Genomic DNA, 17,640 nt, shown 5'->3' with positions numbered 1-17,640 from the left:
GTTTGTGATTGGAGTAGTAATGCATTTCTGGTGGGAGTGTTACACCGCAGGCCCTCAGCATGTAAATCTGAATGTAAAAAGGCCTGGTTCTTTTGAAAGGAGGGAAGCATTTTATAAAGCTCTTGACATCAGATGGTGTTGGTTGTAATGAACAATGCTGTTTTCCTCTGCAGTGTGGACCAATGTAGAGCCCCGGTCAGTTCCAGTCTTCCCCTGGCATTCATTGGTCCCTTTCCTGGCACCCACCCAATCAGATGCTTCTTCTCAGCCAGGAGAGGGCCAGAACCCAGTCAACCATCCCCAAGCAGCCAGTCTGAAGACAGGTACTACTGAATACATTTATTTTTTGACCTAATAACTGTAGAACATGTGTTATCACCAGTTTCACGTAATTTTCCTTGGGTTTCAATACTGTTTGTAATCCCATATATTGTTTACTTTGCCCTGAACAAGTTTGTATCTTTTTTGTTGTTCTTCCTCAGAGTTTCATGGGGTTGCAGCACAGTCACAGGAGCCTGCAGAGGCACCTCCCATTTTAGAGAGAGGTCCTCCGTCCCGGCCTCCCCCCTCATCTGATGAGCCGCCTCCAGAGAAGGAGAAAGGAGATGCAGAGAGGGAGAGGCCTGACAGTGAGACAGAGAGTGACGTGGATGACCCGTAAGTGCAGGTTTTTTAATAGGGATTTTATGTGCAAAGCTTTAAGGTTACATGAACACATAAAGTTAAACACTGCACATATACTTCTGTCAGTGTCTGTATATAAAAGTGGTTATGTATTTGTCCGAGTCAGCCTTCACAGTAATTTTCTCCGTGGTACTGTGTACCCACACAACAAGTATGGGAGTGTGATATTTTCTGTATCCTCGTGCTAATTTGGGCAGAAGAGCTCAATACCAGAACAAAGCAGATGGGAACAAAAGCATTCCATCTCTGGGCTCTATCACTATATGAAAGGCAGTGGCCAGGCTGTCAGCCATTGAAATGGTTGAGTTATCTGCTGAATCTGCTGATGTATCTCATGGTAGATGAACTACTTGTGCTCTGCGTCTACATCTGATAGACTTACAGTTTTAAGATAAATAATACTAGTTACAAAGTAGAACATTTCCCAGTTTTAAATATTAAAGAGTAAGTAAGTATTAAGTGTAAGCTTGCATGTGTGTATTATCCCCAATGAAAATATCTAATAAAGATTACAAACAGAGGGTGGTTTGTGTCTCCTTTCAGTTTCCTCCCAGGAGTTGTGCCAGAGCAGCCCCTCTCTACATCACCAGTAAAGAGACGCACTCAGTCCCTCAGCGCGCTGCCCAAAGATGGAGATAAGAGCAGCCCTGGAAAGGTAGTCTTTTCACTGCTCCCATCGTCAATATCAAAATTCTCAATGTTCTTTTTACTGAAATATGTAATATCTCTCTATCTTTCTTGCTCACTCTTTCAGAGGGAGAAGGACCACATCCGGCGACCAATGAATGCATTTATGATTTTTAGTAAGCGCCATCGCGCATTGGTGCACCAGCGGCACCCAAACCAGGACAACAGGACAGTCAGCAAGATTCTTGGAGAGTGGTGGTATGCTCTGGGACCTAAGGAGAAACAAAAGTACCATGATTTGGCCTTCCAGGTACACCGATGCATTTACAGACAAAAAAAAACTTTAAGATTATACAACTTAATGCTTCTGTGCTAACCTATAGTACATAAACTATATTTTTGTTTTGTTTTTCACTAACTCCCTCCTTCTTATCCCTTCTCCTGTTCCCAGGTGAAAGAGGCCCACTTTAAGGCCCACCCAGACTGGAAGTGGTGCAACAAAGACAGGAAGAAGTCCAGCTCTGAGGGCCGTGGGGTACCAGGGGGCAAAGACATCAGAGAGAGGAGCATGTCTGAGTCCACAGGTTGGTTTCACTCAGCACTCAGAATATAAAACATACACATGTATATATTCCTAGCATGTCGTTAACAGTATTCTTATAATTTTCAGTCTTTTTTTTAACAGTTTTCTTTTTGCCCCCCTGATAGAACCACATTCTGTGGAGCTGAAGGGGGTCGGTCCAGGACTGGTGGGCGTATCTGAAAGAAGCACAGGAAAAGGTCATGTGGGCCAGCTTACCCGTCCCCGAGCCTTCTCTCAAAGTGCCATGCACAGCCTGGAGCGGAGTGATAGAGGCAATACACAGGCCCTGGCAGAACTGGCCCAGGTAAGAGAGGAGCACAGCTCATAGACCTGAAAAGTTGATTTCGTAATATGCAACTTTGCACATATGTATAAATTGGAGACCATTATCACTGCATGAGCCATAAACAATGTTCTACTGCTGTTTTTGTAAACATGACTTGAATAAAGCTAGTTTTTTTTTTCTTCCCATTGAGTCACTTTAACAGAAATGGTTTTCTCTAACAGAATTGCTTTTTTACGAGGATTTTTCTATGATAAAAGGGCATCTTTCACACTTAATGCACATAAAATACACAGAAGACTGATTGCCACATCTGGAATATACTAATTATTAAACATTAAGAAGAAATCACTTGTTTTAAAACCATCTCTGCTTCAGGGTCACTTACTTTTTTTTCTCTCAGATGTGTGGGGACAGTGGCAGTCAGTTTTCGAGTCATGCCCCACCCCTGTCACAGTCCCAGAGGGGGGTCAGCGAGGACATGACCAGTGACGAGGAGCGCATGGTCATCTGTGAGGAGGAGGGAGATGACGATGTCATTGGTGAGAAATCAGACCTACTCTGCTCATAAAACCAAATGTTAGAATAGATTTAAGTGTTAGTACACTGTTTCCTGTGTTACTGACCCACTTGGTACATTTCCGACAACTGCATGTGGATTTGTTATTCAATGGTACAATAAGATTATATATAGCTCATGATGTTGCTAAATTGTGTCCAGTTTTTGACCACTTCCATGTTTTGATTTTAAAGATCTGGTGGCATTGAGAGCTGATTCAGACATTAAGCACAGTTGATTGGATTATAAATTGCAAGGATTGTCAAGTGTGTAGCTGTAGTGCATTTTTTCTTTTCCACAGAGGACCCTTATCCTAGCAGTTCCATAGACCTCAAGTGTAAGGAGCGGGTGACTGACAGCGATAGTGAGAACGGTTCTGGAGACGAAAGTGATCGGAAGGTAACCGTCTTGAACAATCATTTTTCTCCTGTTACTGAGATTTTCAGTGTATCTTGTCATTTTAAAGTATTTGCCCTCAATTACTGTATATCCATGTTACCTCAAGATAATTGTCTCTATCTTTCTTTTCAGAGAGTTTTTGCTCCAGTCATTTGCTCCTCTGCATTATCATCTTCCTCACACCATACCCCTCATGGTAGGAGTGTCTCACTGTCCTCTTACCCCAGCAGCAAGCGTTATGATGAGGGGAGATCAGGAGGGGGAGGGTTTTCAGATCACAGGAGGAAGGATAGAGGAGAGGGAGAGGGGGGAGGAGAAGTGCAAGCCACATCGCTCTCCCTCACTTCTGGCCATTCAGTCATCTCCACTTCTCCAGCTGGAGGGCATCCTTCCTCATCAGTAGGTTCACTGGGGGGGAACCCACTCCTGGGCATTGGCGCTGTAAGGGTGGCCTCTACGGTGGTGACCAATGTAATGCGTCCTGTTATCAGCACACCACTCCCCATCGCCAGCAAACCCAGAGATGGAGGCACATCATCTAGCCCGCATCCGCCAGAGAGGAAGTCCTTGACTCCCCATCAGCAGCCACAATTTCTGATTGGCTCAGGATCAGGAAGCGGGGTCCAAGCCCCAGGTGGTGGGTACTACTCTTCATCATCACCTAATCCTTTAGGTGCAGGCGTGGGCCCTGGTGGTGTAGTGACTAATTTGGTGTTAGGAGGAACTCTGTCTGCTCATCCTGCTGTACAGCTCATCACCCCTTCCCACCACCCTCAGCCCTGCCAGCAGCAGGCCTTTTCCTCCTCCGCTGTTTCAGTACCGCATAGCCAAACCAACGGGCCACTGCCTCTGTCCCTGCTTCATCCCCAGTTCCTTCCTGCCTCTTCCCTAGCATCCCCTGGGGGTAAGGCCATCACACAAGTTCAGTACATCCTGCCCACCCTACCTGCTAATCCCAAGAGTCCACCTCAGCAGCTCAGCCAGCCAACCAGTATCTTCAACTTGCCCACAGCTCCACCCACACACATGTCCCTGGCCAATGGAAAGCAGCAGGGGACAAGTTCACTGACAGGCTATACGTCCAGCTCAGCAGTGGGGGTGGTTAGCCCGGGAACTAGAGGTGAGTTTTAAAACTGCAGTCATCTCAGTAATTGAGTAGAGTCAAGGCAAGGTGCATATAGCATATTATTCATTGGCTACTCCTAATACAAAGCCCTTTCTCCCTTTCTTTTTCTGTGCCTCAGTGCAAACACAGTCTCCAGTGCTCCAGGGCAAAATGCTTGTTCCCATGGCAACAGTACGGACAGCACCAGCCCCTGCCCAGCAGTTTCCCATTGTGGCTCCACCTCTTCCGGTCCAGAACGGTGCTCAGACAGGAAGCAAGGTCAGTAAGCACTTCACTGGAGACACTGAAATGAATACTTTGTAAATTGTGTCAATTTTTTTCAGTAACAAATCATAAGCTCACCACATACATCGGCCCCCATTTACACATTTGTATTTATCATATTCCTTACTTTATGACTTTCTTTTTGCATGCCAGATCATCCAGATAGCTCCCATGCCTGTGGTCCAGTCCCAGCTGCCTCAAGGTGGAGCAGTCCACCCTGCCAGCCCCTTCCCTGTAACAGTTGGCACAGCTGCTGTGGTGGCTCCAGGATCAGCCCCCTCCCAGGCTGTACTCCTGCCACCAGCTCCTACCAGGTAGAAAATAACAAACTACGATGAAAAAATGAATATGGATCCTATACCTCTTGAAACTACAACACCCCACACTCACGCTTTTCGTTCCACACCAGGGCAAGCTATATACACATACCATAACAGGAATACTATGTCAAACAACTGTTTCAATAACTCTAGGCTTATAGTTTGTACTAAAGTGGTAAACGTCACCACTTAGGTGCACCAGAATAAACAAAACTAAGAGTGCATATTAGTTTTCAGCCCAACAGTTATTCTAAACTGACTGTAAAATGCTTTTCTGTAATTGCCTGCCAAGCACCCTTTTTATTTTCATAAGACTAAATCCACCCACCTGGCACTGAAAGAAGTCTATATCAAGGCTCTTTCAGACATGCACTTCACCTTGTAAATGTATCACTTAAGCATGTGGCTATCATGTTTGCATAAGTATTTAGAGTTTATCAGAACACAAAATGTTATGATCTAAATGCCTGACTTGCTACTGCCCTAAGATAGCTGTGTAATCAATTTTAACCGTCAGCCCAATTATCATTTCTAATGCGCAAGGAAATTAAATCTGTTTAATAAACCGTTTTATGAACTAAATACTGTACACGAGCCAATTTTAAGATGGGAAGAGAGGTTCTCTTCTCATTTCAGGGAATCATTTTTTTTTTATACTGAGAAGTTATTTTCTATTCCATTGCAAGACAACAAAGCAAAAAAATGTGTCTCGGAAAGTCCCATTGGTCAGATTACCAGCCTGTTTGCCCTAAACGGCTTCTTTCCTTCCAGCTGCCTAAATGATGAAAATCCAGCAAAATGCTGGATTTTAGATTAGAGAACAAACTGAACTTAAATATGTTCTCTATTTTCTTTTCTACAAACTTAACTAGAACAGGGTGGGTGCTGTCAGCATGTGTTATTTATGTGCGTTATTCTGTATATTAAAGCGCTGTATCTCTCTCCAAGTAACACTCACTCTATTATGGAGAGATCTGTGTTTGAAAGCCCAAAAGCTATTTCTTTAACAAATAGATGAACCTAACAATGTTACAGATCAAATGTCTAAAAGGGGCTATAAACAAATTATGTGCCAGTAAAGCTTGACTCAGCTCTGGCGAACAGGCACCCATTTATGAACATATGCACTTACCCTGGGCTAATCTCAGTAGTGGCTCCATTATTCCTTGAAAGGATTTACATAGAGTAGAGCTACAGAAAAAATGTGGATGAGGCGTGCTGTTTGCATGTCCTGTGTACATGCTTAGAATAAATATTTTAAAAAAGGAGTTCCAACACATGGGCAAACATTCAAAAAGATGGACCAGCTTTGACCATTATTGGTGCTGTGCTTTCTTTTTTCAGAATATACTAATTTTGTAGTTATTAAATGGAAGACAGCAAGCCATTAATGGGACTTGCAGTGATTCTGAAAAAAAACTAAAACACCCTCCATAAAACAAGTAAACATCACTTAACCAAAGATAAATCCCTTGGAATAATCTTGGACTTGGAAATTGGGTGACCATTGCACAGAAATTGTGTACTTACCCCAAAAATGGAATCAAAATGAGCGTTTACATGACAATTTTCAACCATTGGACAGATGATCAAAGGTGTATTCAACAATGTTATTGTGGTTATTGGTGGGATAAAAAGCTCCATATAAACACAGATAATCCTCTAAAGAAGCCTTTCCATATTACTGTTGGTGTTCTTTAAGTTACTTTAAATCTTTTTCTAATCTCTTGTAGTTTATGGATTTAATTAACTACAGTTACATTATACTGTAGTACTTGATAAATTATACTTTATATAAAGAAGTTGAATTGTTTGTTATGGCAGGGATGTCCAGATTTCTCAAAGAATAGCGAGCAGACAATACGAGAAACAAAAACTCCAGCAGGGGTGCAACTGTAGCAGTGCAGCTCTATTCTGGATGTGTTAGTCATGCTGCTGGTGGCCCAAGTTGCCTCTGCCACCCCCACACTACCTCTCAGCTCCTAACACACACACACACACACACACACACACACACACACACACACCACACACACACATATAGCACTAGTCATCGAGTGCTGCTTGCTGTGATGTACACTCACCCAGTGACCCTCACTGCAGCACTTATTTTTTTGTCTTCCTCTTTCCTTGTAATCATGTCTCTGTTCCTCTTATTCCTCCTCTGGCTCTTTATGTAAGGAATAATGTAGAGCAAGGCGGTTGTTATAGCGAATACAATCATCAATGATCAGGACCCCGACGCGAAGCTGAGCTGGACGTTTATGTCCTCACTCATCTCGTTTCCTTTTTGCAGAGCCGCTGCATGTTGACACACCTGTAAGTTAACGTTAAACAAGTTGCAATGTAAGCTAACTAATTAGCGTTGTTGTCCCTACGGCTGTTACTGCGTAGCTAGCGATCATAGACGGTATAGAAAGATACTAGCAATAGACGCTCATCAGATCTGCTGTCACAGAAGTTGCTCCACGTTTCCCCACTTTTTGCCACAGCTGATAGGCTAAATTATCCGGACTTCTTTCAGCGGATTGATTGATAGCTGTCCTCCAGAGTGAACAGAACTGCGTCCGTGGCAACGCTCTGCTTTTGCATGGCAACGGTGTTTTATCCTTAGCAGCGGTCTGTTATCAAGAAATAACAGACCGCATTCTACAACACCTTCTGTCACCTTTCTTGACATTTTCGTCTTCTCCTGTGCCGTCTTCATTTGTATTCCTCCTATTTCTCTCCTCTAATCCCCTCTTCCTTTTTCTGTACCTTCCGTCCAGGATCACCTATGTCCAGTCCACTCCAGGGGTCCCATCCACTCTGCCTCTGGTCTCCACGACAACCGGTGCTTCCGCCACCCAGCAAGCCCTGCCGGTGACTGGATCTGCATATGTTCCATCGCCCCTGGCAACGCTTGGGTTCACAGCCATCGCACCCCCTGGACAGACGCTAGTTCAGCCACTGATTGCGGGTCAGTGTTGTGGAGAGCTCATTGGTTCTGTTCTTTTATAAGTATTGTGAAATGAGCTATATGAACTACAACAGCAGTAGGAAAATGTTGCGGTAGGCCCCTTGGACAAATGTTAAAGTTTTCCATTTCATAGCTTATATTAAAACGTTTACATGTTCTTTTTATAACTCTACTGTGGACAACAATGTAAATGCAAGGCTCATTTAAAGCTCAATAAATATAACCTAATAACATCAAATACTGCGCCAACACAAAGCGAGGCATCCAAACCACAGATACCATAGCAGTGCAGTGTTTTCCACGGATAAGAAAGCAATTTATGGCGGGGGAGGGGGGTGTCATCACCCCGTATACTTATTTTCGTAACAATCAGGTATCAAAAACTGAGGAGGACACGCTGTTGGATGTTGTCCTCCTCTCCTACTTCAATGTTTAACGAATCTAGCTCTTTCCAGTGTTTCCTTTTAGGATTTTTTTTTTAGCAGTGGGGGCAGGGCCAAACACATCTCCTCTGAGCGAGGGCGTTGAGCAATCGCTATTATATTGAATCAACAGCCACGTGCAATTTAGCTATCAGGTGAAGAATACAAACAATGAAAATCAGTTCTCAAGGATGTACACGCACAATCTCAACTGGCTTATCATCCGGACTAGGGCTGCTCCCTCTTAGTCGATTAATCGGTCGTTTTGGTCTTAGTCAACTTAGATTTCTTTAGTCGATTAGTCATGTTTTATGCTTTTTTTTTATGCTGAATGACTTATTTCCAAGAAACGTACAAGCACATCTCTGGTAAACCCAAGAATTAAAGTGGTGCTTTTACAAACTCAGATTTACAGATCTGTCGATTAAATCAACTAATAATAATAAAAATAATAATAACGAAACGCAATGTGCGGCAGCCGGTGTTGATAGTGCGGCGCACCGCCACACATTAGTCTATGTGTGGGAAAGACTGGCAGTGTCCAAAAGAAAGTTCATAGTATTCATACTGCATCCTGAATTTATACAGTGTATATACTGCAAACTAATCGTCATAGTACATACTTTACCATTTTATACTAACAGGATTTATGTGGGGCGTCAATCAAACTGTGACTTTTGGAACGCCAATGCCATTAAACATCACAAATAAACTTAATACTTAATCTTCTTTCTTCCAAGATCTTTCACCACCATCTGCAATTTGTGCTGTGAGCAGCTTCTCCATTTGCTGCATCATGGGAGAATAGTGTCCACAACAGCACTACTGTATATACTGTACATACTCAATACTGTACCCTATGAATTCAAACCTATTCAAATACCACGACTTTGGCCTGTTTGACCAAAACAGATTTGTTTCATTCAACCATAATCAAAGTTGGCCAGTGTTTATCATGGGTGGATAAACTATCAATTACATCTCCAGTCTCGTAGTGTAACACAGAACATATATTTTAATAAATGAGTAATTCTTTGCCAAATGAGTATTAACGAAGGCTGCTTGAACTCCAAGAATCTTCCCTCGGATACAATTCAAAAAAAGTTAAATACCTCAAATTAATTCTTACATGAAATAAAATGAATAAACAAACAAATGAGTGTTTCCATTGCGCCTGTAAAACATTTGACGTCCAATGATGATTGCTGAAACAACTGGCCCATACTTTTAACTTGCTTGTTTAATTGCTGACACCTGAACTACAATATCCAAATTTTTCTCTCAAAATCTTTGGTGGTCCGTTGTTGATGTGGTGTAGACAGGGCTCCAGACTAACTTTTTTCACTAGGAGCACAGTGGCTCCCAACTGAAAATTTTAGGAGCACAACCAGAAAATTTAGGGGCACACACCGTAAATCAACATGCTAACCAAATATTCACATTTCTACTAATTTCCACTGTATTACTAATAAATAATTTGATAATAGATGCAGAAATTACAATGTGCAGTTTCAAATTCAGTGTCACTTTTGAAGTAACATAGAAGCTAAACTGACAGCCCTATTGCTGTCATGTCAGTAAAAAAAAAATATATATAATTTTTTTTGCCTGTTTTATTTTCATCATGACCGTTTTTAATTGCTCTTTAATGTTTCATGTAAAGCACTTTGAATTGCCTTGTTGCTGAAAGGTGCTGTAGAAATAAAGTTGCCTTGCCTTACAACCTTAACCTGTCAGTCAGTCACCAGGGCATAGAAACCACTGTTGTGCCTGCTGGTTGTCTCAGAGGAAGTGTAACGTCAACAGCACCGTGACCGCTTTCGGCTCGCCATTAATATCATATCGCAGCAAACGCTGTATGCGTGAAGTTAAGAAAAACTGTAACCACACTTGAAACCACTTTATCGGCATTTCTGAGACTTCAACAAAACTGCAGAGCCGATGTAGTTTGCATCGTCTGCAGCTCTGCGTGTGTGTTTGTGTCAGAGCGCTGCTCTCTGTCAATTTTCAGAGAAGACGATGAGCTTGCGCTTACATGCTCTCAGGTGCCGAAATTTAAACGTTTAACGTAAAAAAAAAAGGGGGGCAAATTTACTGGTCACACATGTGCGACTGGATGTAAAATTCAGTCTTACACTCTCAAATTTGGGTCGCAAAATGCAACCATTTCGTCGCAGTCTGGAGCCCTGGGTGTAGGACTAGTTAAATACCTCACCATGTGTAAAAGCACATTCACAAAATCAAATCTGGACAAGCAGGTGGCAAGGAGGACTGAAGCACTGATTTGTTATATTAATCTGCAACAAAGAAGCAATATGGACATTTATTGATGTGAACATGTTATAGATTATCACTGTACTGAAAATAAAAAGAACATTTGACCTCTTGGGTCTCCTGTTTCCTTCATCCAGGTCAGCCACCGCTCCTAGCCACAGCTCAGTCTCCACAGCCCTCCATCTCAGCCCCTGCCTCAGCCTCCGGGGGCCAGATAGTCACCGCCATCTACCCTCCTTCACCTAGCGTCACCATGGCAACAGGTGTGGTCTCCATGACAGCAGTACCCCCCAGCGTGGTCTACTCCGTCTCTAGCCCTTCCAGCACTTCCCCACACATCCTGTCCAAATACACAGCAACCCCCACTACAATCACGCATCCACATCCGCAGCCCCATCTGGACAGACAGGCAGACAGGTACCTGCCTCCGGACAGACCTGCAGATCGACAAACTGACAGACAGGCTGAGAGGCAGACAGAACTGCCGACCCATTCGGACAGACCTCTGGAGAGGCAGGCCTCCACCAATAGCAGCTCAGTGGCTCCTCCCAGTGGCTCAGCTGTGTCCATAAGGCCCTGCAGTCCTCCACTTCACATCCAAACGCCTGGTAGGGATGCATGTATTGTTTTTACAACACTTGATTTGATTTGTAGGGAGTTCATTTAACAATATTATATTTTAACTTGTCTTCATCTTTGTGTTTTGCAGGCAGTACACCAGGTACACCCAAACTAACCCAGCTTCCAGTCAGGACCCCTCAGAAGGTGAAGGCAACAGTGGCGAACATCCCCGTAGGCAGCTATGAAGGAGGAGGCCGAGGAAAAGAGAGAGAAAGGGAAAAGGAGAGGGAGAGAGAAAGGGAGAGAGAAGCTGCAGCCACTAGCCGCTTCTCCTTTGATCCTGAGCTTGCAGGGCAGACAGGGTCTCCATCAACTCATCCTGCTGAGGAGCTGCCGTCTGCTGACAGAACCCTGGAGGGCTCCAGTGTTCCTGACTCCTCTGACACACAACACAGAGAAAGCACAAGCACCAAAGAGGTGAGAGGAACATCACGTACTGACTTTCAGCTCTAACATAATGAGGCAAATGTGCCCAGTTGTTGTCGACGTGCTACATCATTTGTGATTTTGTATAAAAAAACTTGAATTGAACTTTCTGTGCAGACTGGATGGAGAGATTCCCTCCCCTCCTCACCTCTCCCCCCTCCATCAGCCACGGAACCCAGCCTGCCACCCCCACAGACTGACAAAGATGGTCCTACACCCAAAAAAGTCAAAGCCCGCCCACCACCACTTAAGAAGACTTTTGACTCGGTGGACAAGTGAGTTAACAACTTTATGAATCTTGTGTGCAAGGTTGCAGAAATGATTTATGGACGGTGTATATATACTGTATATTGTGTGTGTGTGCGTGTTGGTCTGGCAGGGTGCTGTCAGAAGTGTATTTTGAGGAGCGCTTTGCCGAGCTGCCAGAGTTTCGGCCTGAAGAGGTTTTGCCTTCACCCACCCTGCAGAGTCTGGCCACTTCACCCCGCGCCATTCTGGGCAGCTACCGTCGCAAGAGGAAGAACTCTACAGGTTTCACTCACATGATACTCTGATTTCATAACACTCGTTTGGCGAGCAGGAAATAGTTGCTGTTGTTTATGGAAGCAAAAGTAGAACTCTCTCTATTGTTTATTGAGTTTAAGGTGCTGACACACTAAGCCGAAGGCCAACCGTTTACAGAAAAGCCATTTGAGATGATCAGTCGCGTACCAGAGGTCCAAAAAACTGCCTTGGAACTAGTGTTGACGAACTGACCGAAGAGCCGGTTAATTAACCCGACTCGTGTCACTGAGCCGGGAGAATCGAGTGCCATACGTCAATGAACCGACTCACTCCTGTTGTTTTTTACTTCATTCGTGCCGTTGGCATTATATATATGTCAATGGTTGGCCGTTGTGTAGCTGGTATTCTTCTGCTACTGTGTGTGTTGTAATCTAGCTCATTAGCGCCTCCACTGGACTGGTGTGGTGGTGCTAGAATCAATCAGGAAATGAGCTACTAATGCCTAGACCCGAACGAGACCGAATGTAACCGTGCAACCGGCCGGCCCGCTCGACTCTAATGTAATCAAGCGGTGTCTTGGTTCTCGGCGAGTTATTAACCAAGCCTTGTTTCTGGTGCATCTTAGAGGATTGTGTTCACGGCAATTCACACATTATCGATGGGGAAGTACAGTAGGCCTACATCACATACAAATACACGAATGTTATCTTGGTAGTTATGTTAAGTTAAATGTTAGAGAAGTGAATGTTGCTAGGTGGTACCTAGGCTAGGCTGTCACAAGGAGACCGCGCACCAGGCTACTGAACGAGACCGTAAGGACCGTAACCGAGGGTAGGCTACTGCATGAGTCTAGGTTTTCGGCAAGTTTGAGTTATCAACCGATAGCAGAAGCCTTATGTAAAGTTAAACGCGATCATCACCCACCCCCCCGCCGAGGGCACGCGAACCGGTGACCGAATCTATTAACTTGGTAGGCCAACCAACAACCGTCCGGTTGAACCGACTCTTGTAAAAGAGTCGGTTGTCCCATCACTACTTGGAACACACTGAGGCGACACCGACTTGAGAAACGTAATACGTCTACATAGCAGCAGGCGGCACTAATCTGTATTGTTGCCCAAGAAATGAAAACCAGCAGCTGATTGGACGAACGCGTCACATGGGTTTGTTTTCTCCGGAAATTCAAAGCCAGACTGTTATGGCGGCCGTTCAGAATACGATCTCATATTGTACTAAAATAGTTCACTGAAACATGTTTCTGAAAACCTTTTAAGCGAGAAATAGGCCGTGCAGTTGCTGAATCTGTCTTCATTTCAGCTCAACAAAGGTCAGTTTAGAAGATATTTGTCAGATTTTGAGAGACTCTAGTGACCTCATTCCGCTTGTCATTTCCGGGTGAGTCCCGACGGCCCTGCCGCCGACTGAACATGTCAGGTCGGCCAAAATGAACGTCGACGACGGCACGGGACACACCGAACAGATTTGAGTCACCGACCTCGCCAGACTGTCCAACGGCCGATTTTCGGCCTAGTGTGTCCACACCTTTAGGCTCATGATGCTCCACACAGATTTTTGGGATGACTCCTGATACATATGGAGAGTTAATCTCTGCTGATAAAGTTTGTTTCCTCTGCGTGCTTCTAGATTTGGACTCCGCCACTGACGAGCAAGTCTCTCCTAAGAGAAAGAGTCGGCGGCGCTCAAGTTGCAGCTCAGAGCCCAACACGCCTAAAAGTGCCGCCAAATGCGAGGGGGACATCTTCACCTTCGACAGAGCAGGTAACACGCAGGAAGGAGCAACGACTCTAATGTATTTCAATGTGTGTGTGTGTGTGTGTGTGTGTGTTTTTGTGTGTGTTTTTGTGTGTGTGTGTTGTGTTTGCACTTTTATTTTAAAGTTTTTATCTTTTGTGTCTTAATGACCTCAATAATTCCTTCTCCATAGTTGGCTTTAGTTTACACTCATCTCAGTAAGAATCTGTCATACATGTTTTCAAAAGTGATTATTTTTATTAGTAAAAATTAGTGCTGTCAAACGATTAAAATATTTAATCGCACATTTTTATCTATTCTAAATGTCCCTTGATTTTTTTTTTTTTGTCCCATTATTTTTTTTTTTCTCATTTTAATGCTCTTATCAACATGGAAAAGCGGATCGGCTTGCTTTCTGCTTTTGTCGCCTGGCTTTGACAAGGGGGCGGAGAATTCCCATCAGCTGTGTGCTTGGCCATCAAGTGATATTTCAGACTGGACGTGCTGCGATGACAGCTCAGTTGACAACGACAAAACACACCGATCACTTTGGTCTTGTCAATGGAACTATTTGGCAACTTTTTAAAAGTAAACTTTCCATTCAGAATCTTACTGGCATCCATTTTGGCATCTCGCGCCATCTACTCAAAACCTAACGTTAGCATACTACTCTTTGGCCGGCTCGCGAGCCCAAACGAGTGTGTGTGTGTGGCGTGCCCGTTTAGTTTCCGGTCTAGCTAGATGCGGTGTGGTGTTGTAGTTTTTCTAACGTTACTAGTTGTTGCAACAGCATGTGAAAAAAACTACAAAGTTTGCTAGGCCAAAAAGAACGTTAATCTCGCGATAAAGAAATTGACCCCGTTAAAATGGGTTTGGGTTAACGCCGTTAATAACGCGTTTAACTAACAGCTCTAGTTAAAATAATAAGAAACAGGGTAACAACATTCTTATTGATCTTGTAATGGAAGGCCACTGGTGACTCACTACTGACCCAGTCTATGCATGATGCATTACAAAGTTATTAAATCTTACTATTTTTCCTTCTTCTTTTTTCCCAGCAATAAAAACATAAGTGATTGGTATAGTAAAATATGTCAGGTAGGTATGTAGGATGGCTAAAAAAATTGAAAGATGCAGTTGAAAGCTCTGGAAAAAGTGAACCTTTTGAATGAATTTTTTTTTGTGTGTGTGTCAAACAATAGGACTGGTTTGAAAATCCCAAAAAATTCTCTGAGCTGGATAAGAATCACTGACTAGGAGAAACGATTACACTCAAACGTTACTATATTTTTTTCCTGCTTGGTTAGTCCCATTTCTTGGAGTGTATCAAACATCCTCAGTATTGTAAGTAGTTTTCTGAAGACTCAACCTCTCCAACGGTTTGTCCCTTACCCAGCCACAGACGGAGAAGACATCCTAACAGATCTGGAGTTTGATAAGGTGCCGTACTCCTCACTGCGGCGAACACTGGACCAGAGGAGAGCACTGGTCATGCAGCTGTTCCAGGAGCAGGGCTTCTTTCCATCAGGTAACACACACACACACACACACACACACACACACACTGAATTCAGAATGAGATTCCATTTGTAGACATTGATTTGTGTTTTTCTTTTGTTATCATGTTCCCAGCTCAGGCCACTGCAGCCTTCCAGACAAGATACTCTGATATATTTCCCACAAAGGTGTGTCTGCAGCTGAAGATCAGGGAGGTCCGGCAGAAGATCATGCAGACGGCTGCCCCCTCTGATGTCTCTGGTTTAGGCATCCCTGACTCAATTGGCAACCTCCCTGGACCTTCTAGCTCCCAGTCAGGAGAAGGATATATGAGAGGAGGTGGGGACCTGCAGGATGAAGACATGGAGCAAGGGACAGAAGGGAGCCCAGAGGATCCTCGTGATTCAAAGGACTCTTCTAGATGAGAGATGCTGACAAATTAGATTGACGACTGTTGAAGTGACACCTTTCTATCCCCTACAAGCTTTCACATGCTTTTTTTTTGTTTTTGTTTCATCCACACTCTTAACTCTCATCTGATCAGATCCTAATTTCTTTCCATCCTCAGCGGCCAACCTGTGAGAGTGAGAGATGTCTGAATGCTATGTTGGGCCTTTTCTTTGGTAATGTGTGACACTTGTACCAAAAAAGGACATGTGAAAAACTAGTGGTGTAAGAACTACCACATAGACACACACTCACACACCCTGCAAACTCTTAATTCCCTCACTTGGATTAGCACTCTGTATTAACCACCTTGGAGAACGCTCCCATCGATGCCAGTGAACGAAAGACTATTGTGTACAGCTGCATTCATTTGCCTCGATAAAGAAAGAGTTCTTCTTTTGGACGGAAAGACCTGCATAACCCATTCTGAGACGGTGAAAAGTCAGCAGTTTTAAAACAAGGACATTATATGTTTTGATATTCGTTTTTTAATAGTGTTAGAGGAGCTAAAGCAGTAAGTATCTGCTTGAGGAACAACCTGTATTTAGACTTAACTGTTGTCAGCTTGTGTCTTGTTTCTGCTGACATTAGGGGGCTGGGCCCTCAACAGCCGGAAACTATTTGGTTGAACAAGAGAACTCGTTACTGTGGACCTGGAAAGATCTTTTTTTCTCTATTTTATTGCTCACGTGTAGACCTTTAGGGGAGGTCTACTATTCCAGGAGTGACTAAAAAATTTACTGACTTCTGGCAGTGCCATCATTCCTGAAATTACGTGTCTGGCCAAGTCCTCCCTTCTTGCGACTGACCCTAGCACATGCCAGTAGGTAGGAACCGAGCATTCCTGTGCCTCTCACTCGCTAGCCATCAAGGAAGGAGGTGGGTCAGAGTCAACGGGCACATCCTGGCTCTTAGTCGTAGAGGTCAGGCTAATATGGTCTGAATCCTCTATTGCCATTTGCCAAGTTTTATTAACTTTTTTAAACCATTTGATTTGTATTTAACATTGTCATATTCAGTTTGTTGTTGTACTATTCCTATGGTTATTCTTATTATTACTACATATATCATTGCAGTGAACTCCAGTCCTTAGTTCTGTTCTCATTTCTGGCAGATGTTTTCTTCATTTCTGCCAGCAGTTGATTTCTTTTACTATTTTTTTCTAAATATACTTTTTGGGGTAGGTGAGAGAAGCTGCTCCACACCTCTACAGTTCCTCCATTGTAGTCTTCCCTTGCCTTTCACCTCAGCAAGGACCTGGGGTGCAGTTATTTTTATTGTACATTTCAAAGAGGACAACAAACACGACATGGACCTTTTTATATTCTTTCAGCAGTAATAAGCCGTATGTTTTTAGACCACCCTGTATGCCTCTCTGTCCCTTGCTAAGTTTGATTCTATAGCCTCAACACTTAAACTGTACATCTCCTTCCTCCGCCTCTTCCCTTACCTCCTTCCTCCCTTTGTCACTTTATTGCTCTCTCCATACCTCCTTTTTAGACGAGAGGAGAGAAAACTGGGGGAAGTGAGGGGAGGGTAATGAATCAAAGAGAGCTGGTAGGATCTAATACTGGTTGTGTCTTTGTGCAAGACTTGGTTGTGTTGTAAATAATTACTGCAGAGTCAATAGACTCACTATATTATTAAGGAAAAATCCGTCAGTGAACATAAGTTGACTTTTAAGACACCATTACCGAAGGTAAAACACGTGAAATGGAGAAAAAAAAAAACAAATATGGCTATTAATGTTTTGTGTTCTACTCCTTGTTTTGCTGTTCCAGTATACAAGAGAGGAATTTATATGAATAATTTAAGTTTGTATCCGTGTCTTTCAGTATGCAAAAAAAAAGGTGTTCAATTAAAGTGATTTTTTTCACTGGCAACGTGAAAAGT

At 43.5% G+C, this 17,640-nt stretch overlaps 1 protein-coding gene across 1 annotated transcript in view; it reads left to right on the top strand.

Moving 5' to 3' along the window:
- Positions 1 to 17,630, top strand: part of cicb (capicua transcriptional repressor b) — a 40,226-nt gene extending 22,596 nt beyond the window's left edge. The window contains 19 exon segments of the mRNA XM_028580892.1: positions 174 to 323; positions 483 to 657; positions 1,228 to 1,339; positions 1,439 to 1,621; positions 1,763 to 1,895; positions 2,020 to 2,198; positions 2,581 to 2,719; positions 3,038 to 3,135; positions 3,268 to 4,255; positions 4,380 to 4,519; positions 4,679 to 4,839; positions 7,614 to 7,804; positions 10,638 to 11,108; positions 11,210 to 11,538; positions 11,665 to 11,822; positions 11,927 to 12,078; positions 13,696 to 13,830; positions 15,200 to 15,331; positions 15,436 to 17,630. Coding sequence (XP_028436693.1) covers positions 174 to 323; positions 483 to 657; positions 1,228 to 1,339; positions 1,439 to 1,621; positions 1,763 to 1,895; positions 2,020 to 2,198; positions 2,581 to 2,719; positions 3,038 to 3,135; positions 3,268 to 4,255; positions 4,380 to 4,519; positions 4,679 to 4,839; positions 7,614 to 7,804; positions 10,638 to 11,108; positions 11,210 to 11,538; positions 11,665 to 11,822; positions 11,927 to 12,078; positions 13,696 to 13,830; positions 15,200 to 15,331; positions 15,436 to 15,725 — 4,316 coding nt within the window. The 3' untranslated portion in view covers positions 15,726 to 17,630.
- Positions 17,631 to 17,640: the final 10 nt, after the last annotated feature.

This window comes from Perca flavescens, chromosome 6, assembly GCF_004354835.1.
Source record: "Perca flavescens isolate YP-PL-M2 chromosome 6, PFLA_1.0, whole genome shotgun sequence".
NCBI lineage: Eukaryota > Metazoa > Chordata > Actinopteri > Perciformes > Percidae > Perca > Perca flavescens.
The sequence above is the reverse complement of the archived record's forward strand: the minus strand, read 5'-3'. Positions and strand labels throughout refer to the sequence as shown.